Below are 9,931 nucleotides of genomic sequence, written 5' to 3'. Positions count from 1 at the left end.
AACGTTTTATATGACAATGTCAACTATTTCTGATATGCTTCAACTAAAATAAAAATCCTTAAAAACTTTAAACTTTAACACGTTTCATTCATGGTTTCAGCACATGCACCAAAAAAATGCTGTGTGCGGTTCTCCCACGCGAGGAGGCGGGTAACGTTTATAAATCAGTGTAAAATAAATAAGAAATCAAAGTTTAGTAGTGGATGAAAATAGGACAAAAATATTTGGGCACGAGTAAAAAGTTCTCGTAAACAATACCCTGTACATAGTTTAGAATATTACAGCTTACGTTGTGCGATGCGAGTGAGCGAGTTTCCATTGGCATAATTAATTTATTTTCGTTTTCCTATTTCTTTTTTTATCATCTTCCTAACTAAAATTGCAGGAATTATGTACCGTTTTTCATGTTGCTTATTGTTGAGTAGGGTGGGCAGCCTGATTTGCTTAGTATTGACTATGACAGTACTGTACAAAACTCCTGTTTTGCATGCACATCTCCTCTGCCCGCATGCCGAATTCTAATAATCCCTAATGCGACGTATTGCTAACTGCATGTGTTTCTTGTGTTTGAGGTTATAGTATAATCGTATAGCTTGGTCATTCGGTCAATGGTTTGAATGGTCGTTGCACCGTGAACTGCAGTATAGGTAGCAACACTTTGCTCTTCTGAAAATCCTTCATACATTCATTTACCAAGAGCATTTGCGATCCGTACAGCCGTTGCCGTCAAATTTTTGTTCTATGTCAGGAGTTTTTATCTAGAAGGCATACGTTTTTGACAGCATTCATCAGTTTTCGAGCGTACGGCATCAATTTATTGACGAACTGTTGCGACGATCGAACCTTTTACTTGCTGCACCGCATTTCCGATGCCCGGTACAGCGATATTGACCTTGTTGCGGTTGGTCAACAGCTTTCGAGCACATTCCTCCGAGATGAAATTCGAAATGGACCCCGAATCGTGTAAGGCCCTTGCCTCGTGTGCATTACCGTAATCATCGTGAATTACGATTTGGGCCGTCTCCAGAAACACCTTATCGTCGCCCAAATGTGCTGGCATGGTAACCGCTGTAGCTGGAGTGTGATGCAGAAGTGTATGATGATGCTGACGACACGTTCGACACGAGTACTCAGACTTGCATGCTCTGATCTGATGAGTGTCACTCAAACAGTTCCAACACAAGTGATGAAAACCGGACAGTTGCGTAGAAAATGTTCGTCTGTGCAAGTTAATGGACACTTTGGTTGTCGAGAATCAGGAGGCTTGATGACATGAGCCGTGTGTGATGTTGCTGCATTTGCGATGAATCTCCTTTGCACTGACTGACGATGAATGCCGGCCACCTTTCGTCCACTATCACCTTGCTCACACGCAAAATCGTTCGTCGATTTCAGGATCTGGATCCGATCCTGCACAATGGCGATTACATCACTGTATTTTTCCTTAGTGACATGCACGGAATGCTTTTCCCGTCATCAATGTTTCACGATCCAGCTTCATCAACAGCATGTTCGATAGTGACGTGTCCCACGCTTCAACCGGTTCATTCAGCTTCACTAACCCGCTGACAAAACGAGTGAATTCGTCCACTAAGTGCGTAAGCTTGTCGACGCACACCGATTGTACTCCCGGAAGGTAGTGCAATTTCCGATAATATTGACGGATCAACAGACGTGAATTGTCGTACCGCTTTAGACGTGCCGCCCACTTAACTGAATAGTTATCCGATATTAAAGGGGTGTGCTCGAATGGTAGAGCGGCGTCACCCTTCAACGATTAAAACAGGTATTTTAATTTGGCGATGGAGGGTAATTCTGCAGACGCGTCGATCATGACTACGAAGCGATCTCTGAAGGAAAGCCATTTTGTATGGTCTCCATCAAACGTTGGCAGCTCGATCTTTGGTAGGCGTAGGTTCGGTGCGTTTGGTCGACCAAAAGCCAGCGTAGAGGAAGCCAACCCCGTTGTGTCGTTCAGCGTACCTTCATCCTTAAGCTGGTTCTCTCGCAGGAATGATTCCAGCTTCCGGCAACGATCCTCGATCTCACTCCTCTCCGTTAGGTACGTTTCGAAGCTTGCGTCGGTTTCATCCAACTGTTCGAGTTTTTCGATTGTGTTGAAGAACCCTGCCTTGTGCCTTTCCAAATCTTCCAAAACTTCCGGAATCTGCATTGCACAATCGGGCACAAATTCAATTTGAAACCGTTCCAGCGTCTTGAGTCCTTCCACTGCTACTCTCTTCTTGATTTGCAATGCCTTGATTTTCTTGTCCATTGTAAATTACACCTTGTAATTTCACACGAAATAAACGATCGAACGAACGCGATGCCGCGAAATTTGAAGGATGACGCGTAACAGGTCGTTGCACTTGAAAACGCGGGGCGAACTAGCGATGGCGCGAAGCGTCACGTAAAAACTGTACTTATCCGAAAGATCCGAAATTCACCCTTGATAGCAGGATGATGAAGAGCTTACACTTCCTTTTTCCACGATCCGGTTCGAAGGACCAAAAATGTGAGAAATATTCTCGAAAATCACTGGTAAAATTATCGCGGTAAAATTTGTTGTAAGATGAAACCCGTGCAGTCTTGGTGTCGTTCCGTTTGTAACTGTTTATTCATCTGTCCTAGTTCATTTTACATAAATAGTTCATCCGAAATTCATCCTTATTTTCCTAGGTGTCAATTCGTGTAACGTCAAGTAGTGTGTGTTTACATTATTTGTGTGTGTTCTTTCGTTATAGTACGAAATTTTAAGTTCATGGAATATGTGTAATTAAAAACTAACAGTAATTCTCACAATAAGATATACATCAATAACCGTATTTGTTTTAGTATTAGCAAACCCAACTATGTAGAACGGGCTACTAATGTGTTGTATCATTTTCTTCTTTCACCGTCCACAGAACTATCGGACAGATCAGCATGGGTTCAGCTGGGTTACCATGAAGCGTTCGAACCCTTTATGCATTTAGTGGACAATGTGGAGCGAATTCACGTCAACAAAGTTAGTCCGAAAGAATTTATCGAACGCTTCGAACGCATCTATCAACCAGTGGTCATAGAGGGTATGCAGTATAATTGGAAAGCTGGTCAGAAGTGGACACTAGAGCGTCTCGCGAAGAAGTACCGCAACCAAAAGTTTAAAGGTGGGGAAGACAACGATGGGTACAATGTTAAGATGAAGATGAAGTATTACGTGGAATACATGCGTAGCACTACGGACGACAGCCCACTCTATATATTCGACAGCAGTTTTGGCGAGGTAAGTTGGAATAGGTAGATAAGTCTTAGTCCTAACCACGATAAAAGGGGTTTTTTTGCCAAATTCAATTAGTTTACTCAACAATTGCCTTTGAGAGCTTACTTGTAGCGATCCACTACCTTTTCGTAGTCCGTTTTTAAATACAGTTTGCCATTAGCCTCAAAATAGGACTCTGTTTCAGCGATCACTTCATCGTTGAATCTCAATTTATTTCCAGCCAGCATGCTTTTATGATCTATTTAGTTATTTTTTCCATGTTGTTTCATCCATATTCACATATCGACACAAAAATAGACTTTTTTGTAGTTTGAAAGCTGAAAAACGTTGTTCTTACTGATCGATTGTGAGCTCACACAGCGTTCATTTTACGCGTATTCAATCGTAAAATACTTCGCGAATCATAAAATACTCAAGTTCGTTCGATAACGAAAGAGCTTCTTATATCTCCATTAAAATTGTTTTACGGTTATCCAAAACACCTGGTTTTACTTTTTATCATTTTTTGTAAAAAAAAAACACTTTCGGGCGACCACTGCAATTAACGGGCAACCACTGAGGGTTTTACGCTACGGCTACTTTTAAACTCACAGAACTAATAATTAATGTTTGTGGGTGATTGTGCTGACTCCGTGTAAAACTGATCAAAGCATTGTTTTGTTTTGAACATTTGCCCATCAAAAATCACTTATGGAAAAGCCCATCAAATGCTTTTTATCCATTTTTTACACTATATCAGCAGAGGCTCCATTATTTTCGTTCATGTATAGAGGCTTTGGCTACATTCGCCTCACTACTGCATACAAGAAGTGGTTTCTACTAATACAAATTTAACGCGAATGTGTCTTATCTATTAATTGAAGCTATTGCGATTGCGATATTATGGCTAATAAAAAGTTTAAAATATTGCTTCAATTTCTCTGTATAAATGTCTGATCCGTAAAAGTCGAAATGGTGGAAATCGTAAGTGGTCTAGTTGGCAGGTGGCTCGGTGGCTCGTGTATCCATGGCAATCGGTGAGGATGTGGCGGACGGTGATGTCAACATCACAGAAGCTGCAGAGTGGAGGACTGGATTTTTCTAGGAGGTAGGAGTGTGTAAGGCGGGTATGACCTATACGAAGGCGGGAAAGGACTCGTTGGATGTGGCTGAATTCGGTATCTTCCCATGAAGCGGTGTTGTGCTTGATGGGATGGAGTTTGTGGCTTAGGTCTAGGTTGTGCCATGTGATGTTCCAGTGTTGGGAGATAAGGGTGTTGGTGAGGTGGATGGTATCTCGACGTGTAAGGGTGTTGTGTAGTTCATCAGGGCGGAGTCGACCATTGTTGGCAAGTTGATCGGCTTTTTCGTTAACGGGAATTACCGTGAAAATTTTCGAGGATATGGAGGTATGGAGTCCAGGAATTAAATATCCGTGTATTTGGGGGTTCCGTGGTCCAGGGCGGTCAGTAAAGATGACATTCGGTCAATTAATTTTTTTTGTGCCGCAATCTATACATCGTGACTACAATTTATCTATCCACCCGTTAAAAGTATTGTATTAAATAAATATTCATACCGTACTTCGTCTGTTGTAGCACCATCGTCGCAGCAAGTTACTAGAGGGCTACGACGTACCACTCCACTTCCGTGACGATCTGTTTCAACATGCGGGAGAAGTACGGCGACCACCGTACCGATGGTTCGTGATGGGACCAGCCCGATCCGGTACCGGTATACATATCGATCCGCTTGGCACGAGTGCCTGGAATGCGCTGGTGCACGGTCATAAGCGCTGGTGTCTCTTTCCAACCCACACGCCTAAGGAGCTGCTCAAGGTAACCGGTTCGATCGGGGGAAAACAGCGAGATGAGGCAATCACCTGGTTTAGCTTGATCTACCCACGCACGAAACAACCGGACTGGCCCAACGACTGTAAGCCGGTTCGTATGCACCGTCCCCGTTTTCTTCTATGGTGTCCTTTTTTATGCTTACGTCCGTTATCCCCTTGGAACCTCCTTTTGCAGCTTGAAATTTTACAAAAACCAGGCGCAACGGTGTTTGTACCAGGCGGCTGGTGGCACGTAGTACTTAATCTGGACGATACCGTTGCCGTTACGCAAAACTTCTGCAGCCGTACCAACTTCCCGGTGGTATGGCGCAAAACAGTTCGTGGCCGGCCGAAGCTGTCGATCAAGTGGTTGAAGATGTTACAGGTGGTTGAGCCGAACCTAGCTAAGATCGCGTCCGAAACTGATATCGGACAGAGTACGGGAGTTGCGTCGGACAGCTCGAGCAACTCTAGCTCATCGTCTTCCAGCTCGAGCAACTATGACGACAGCGACTGTGAATCGAATACCGACAGTGGCCAGGAGTCACTTTTGGCGCACAAATCAAAAAAGCATAAAAAAACGAACAATGGCGGCGATAATAATAGTGTCGCCGATAGTTCGATTAACGATTTTCCACTTTAACCCCACGTTTCGCGATCGGTTTGTTCGGGCGAATCAATGGTTTACTATACTTATCATTATACCTTTGAACTTTTTTTCATTTGCAAAGCACCATCTTTCTCACAGACAATCGGTCACCAAGCTCCAGCAACTAGCAGAAGGCAATGTTAGTTCGTGTTAGCAATGTACAGGCAACTCCCGCCGGCGAACAGCCTGCGGTTGTGGGTTGCAAGACCTATCGATACGTTTTGCCAGTTTGCAGTATCTTTATTTATATGCCTCAGAGCAAGAAGTGAAGGAATTGGTTGGTAGAACATTCTAGAATAACTAATTCAATTATAGACTTAAACGCAATACGATGAGCACGAGCAAGCAAATGGCAAATGGATGTGATGTAACCGAACATGTATTGCGCACGCTTTGTTGCAGTGCGATCGAAGCAGAAAAAGAGGCTCGCAAGAACAAAATCATGTGTTCCAGCGTAGAATATGAAATATTCAGAAATTGTACAGAAAGAAGGCTGCTAGGAAACGGATAAACAGACAGACAAGAGCTGCAGCAAGCAATTCAATTCCAATCAAACATCATTATTGACTGACGAAAATGTGTGACAGATATTTAAATGTAAAAACTCACACAATACATACACGTACATACGTGCACGATAAATTGCATGTAATCAGCGGTATTGTGCCTTTTTATAACGAATGGGTATCCACCAACACTAAACCAAGCAAGACAGCAAACAAAAACCAATTTAAACTTAAAACAACAAAACGGAACAAACAAGCAAAGAAAAACAAACATTCTGTTTGAAATGTCTTGTAAGATTAAGTAGCTAATATAAACAAACCCGTGCGGATGAGCCTAAGTCCATCCGAGATCAAGCGCAGCATCGTAGAATACACCATAAAACAGCAAACAAACATACATTAACATGTAGGAAAAATAGGAAGGGATTAGATTTCAAAAAATTAATTCTCATTTTACAAACGTTCAACCAAACACAAATTTTGAACCTTAGAGAGGAATTTTTGTCAAGAAGGCATGCATTGTTGTCAACGCGTATCAACTTTTGTCCGTGTGGCATCACGGACTATTATTATCGCCGCCATTGTTCGTTTTTTTATGCTTTTTTGATTTGTGCGCCGAAAGTGACTCCTGGCCACTGTCGGTATTCGATTCACAGTCGCTGTCGTCATAGTTGCTCGAGCTGGAAGACGATGAGCTAGAGTTGCTCGAGCTGTCCGACGCAACTCCCGTACTCTGTCCGATATCAGTTTCGGACGCGATCTTAGCTAGGTTCGGCTCAACCACCTGTAACATCTTCAACCACTTGATCGACAGCTTCGGCCGGCCACGAACTGTTTTGCGCCATACCACCGGGAAGTTGGTACGGCTGCAGAAGTTTTGCGTAACGGCAACGGTATCGTCCAGATTAAGTACTACGTGCCACCAGCCGCCTGGTACAAACACCGTTGCGCCTGGTTTTTGTAAAATTTCAAGCTGCAAAAGGAGGTTCCAAGGGGATAACGGACGTAAGCATAAAAAAGGACACCATAGAAGAAAACGGGGACGGTGCATACGAACCGGCTTACAGTCGTTGGGCCAGTCCGGTTGTTTCGTGCGTGGGTAGATCAAGCTAAACCAGGTGATTGCCTCATCTCGCTGTTTTCCCCCGATCGAACCGGTTACCTTGAGCAGCTCCTTAGGCGTGTGGGTTGGAAAGAGACACCAGCGCTTATGACCGTGCACCAGCGCATTCCAGGCACTCGTGCCAAGCGGATCGATATGTATACCGGTACCGGATCGGGCTGGTCCCATCACGAACCATCGGTACGGTGGTCGCCGTACTTCTCCCGCATGTTGAAACAGATCGTCACGGAAGTGGAGTGGTACGTCGTAGCCCTCTAGTAACTTGCTGCGACGATGGTGCTACAACAGACGAAGTACGGTATGAATATTTATTTAATACAATACTTTTAACGGGTGGATAGATAAATTGTAGTCACGATGTATAGATTGCGGCACAAAAAAAATTAATTGACCGAATGTCATCTTTACTGACCGCCCTGGACCACGGAACCCCCAAATACACGGATATTTAATTCCTGGACTCCATACCTCCATATCCTCGAAAATTTTCACGGTAATTCCCGTTAACGAAAAAGCCGATCAACTTGCCAACAATGGTCGACTCCGCCCTGATGAACTACACAACACCCTTACACGTCGAGATACCATCCACCTCACCAACACCCTTATCTCCCAACACTGGAACATCACATGGCACAACCTAGACCTAAGCCACAAACTCCATCCCATCAAGCACAACACCGCTTCATGGGAAGATACCGAATTCAGCCACATCCAACGAGTCCTTTCCCGCCTTCGTATAGGTCATACCCGCCTTACACACTCCTACCTCCTAGAAAAATCCAGTCCTCCACTCTGCAGCTTCTGTGATGTTGACATCACCGTCCGCCACATCCTCACCGATTGCCATGGATACACGAGCCACCGAGCCACCTGCCAACTAGACCACTTACGATTTCCACCATTTCGACTTTTACGGATCAGACATTTATACAGAGAAATTGAAGCAATATTTTAAACTTTTTATTAGCCATAATATCGCAATCGCAATAGCTTCAATTAATAGATAAGACACATTCGCGTTAAATTTGTATTAGTAGAAACCACTTCTTGTATGCAGTAGTGAGGCGAATGTAGCCAAAGCCTCTATACATGAACGAAAATAATGGAGCCTCTGCTGATATAGTGTAAAAAATGGATAAAAAGCATTTGATGGGCTTTTCCATAAGTGATTTTTGATGGGCAAATGTTCAAAACAAAACAATGCTTTGATCAGTTTTACACGGAGTCAGCACAATCACCCACAAACATTAATTATTAGTTCTGTGAGTTTAAAAGTAGCCGTAGCGTAAAACCCTCAGTGGTTGCCCGTTAATTGCAGTGGTCGCCCGAAAGTGTTTTTTTTTTACAAAAAATGATAAAAAGTAAAACCAGGTGTTTTGGATAACCGTAAAACAATTTTAATGGAGATATAAGAAGCTCTTTCGTTATCGAACGAACTTGAGTATTTTATGATTCGCGAAGTATTTTACGATTGAATACGCGTAAAATGAACGCTGTGTGAGCTCACAATCGATCAGTAACAACAACGTTTTTCAGCTTTCAAACTACAAAAAAGTCTATTTTTGTGTCGATATGTGAATATGGATGAAACAACATGGAAAAAATAACTAAATAGATCATAAAAGCATGCTGGCTGGAAATAAATTGAGATTCAACGATGAAGTGATCGCTGAAACAGAGTCCTATTTTGAGGCTAATGGCAAACTGTATTTAAAAACGGACTACGAAAAGGTAGTGGATCGCTACAAGTAAGCTCTCAAAGGCAATTGTTGAGTAAACTAATTGAATTTGGCAAAAAAAAAAACCCTTTTATCGTGGTTAGGACTAAGACTTATCTACCTATTCCAACTTACCTCGCCAAAACTGCTGTCGAATATATAGAGTGGGCTGTCGTCCGTAGTGCTACGCATGTATTCCACGTAATACTTCATCTTCATCTTAACATTGTACCCATCGTTGTCTTCCCCACCTTTAAACTTTTGGTTGCGGTACTTCTTCGCGAGACGCTCTAGTGTCCACTTCTGACCAGCTTTCCAATTATACTGCATACCCTCTATGACCACTGGTTGATAGATGCGTTCGAAGCGTTCGATAAATTCTTTCGGACTAACTTTGTTGACGTGAATTCGCTCCACATTGTCCACGAAATGCATAAAGGGCGAACGCTTCATGGTAACCTAGCTGAACCCATGCTGATCTGTCCGATAGTTCTGTGGACGTTGAAAGAAGAAAATGATACAACACATTAGTAGCTCGTTCTACATAGTTGGGTTTGCTAATACTAAAACAAATATGGTTATTGATGTATATCTTATTGTGAGAATTACTGCTAGTTTTTAATTACACATATTCCATGAACTTAAAATTTCGAACTATAACGAAAGAACACACACAAATAATGTAAACACACACTACTTGACTTTACACGAATTGACACCTAGGAAAATAAGGATGAATTTCGGATGAACTATTTATGTAACATGAACTAGGACAGATGAATAAACAGTTACAAACGGAACGACACCAAGACTGCACGGGTTTCATCTTACAACAAATTTTACCGCGATAATTTTACCAG

General features: G+C 42.7%; 1 protein-coding gene and 1 pseudogene across 1 annotated transcript; one reads left to right on the top strand and one right to left on the bottom strand.

The window, feature by feature from the left end:
- The first annotated feature begins 2,965 nt into the window (after positions 1 to 2,965).
- Positions 2,966 to 5,737, top strand: LOC126564056 (bifunctional arginine demethylase and lysyl-hydroxylase PSR-like). The gene is made up of 3 exons (XM_050220972.1): positions 2,966 to 3,265; positions 4,840 to 5,184; positions 5,269 to 5,737. The coding sequence occupies exons 1-3, from the start codon at positions 2,966 to 2,968 to the stop codon at positions 5,713 to 5,715; spliced, it is 1,092 nt and encodes a 363-aa protein (XP_050076929.1). The 3' UTR covers positions 5,716 to 5,737.
- A 1,046-nt stretch (positions 5,738 to 6,783) lies between these two features.
- On the bottom strand, positions 6,784 to 9,708 carry LOC126564048 (bifunctional arginine demethylase and lysyl-hydroxylase PSR-like; annotated as a pseudogene).
- Positions 9,709 to 9,931: the final 223 nt, after the last annotated feature.

The sequence above is a fragment of the Anopheles maculipalpis genome, chromosome X (assembly GCF_943734695.1).
Source record: "Anopheles maculipalpis chromosome X, idAnoMacuDA_375_x, whole genome shotgun sequence".
NCBI lineage: Eukaryota > Metazoa > Arthropoda > Insecta > Diptera > Culicidae > Anopheles > Anopheles maculipalpis.
This window is presented reverse-complemented; position numbering and strand designations above follow the sequence as displayed.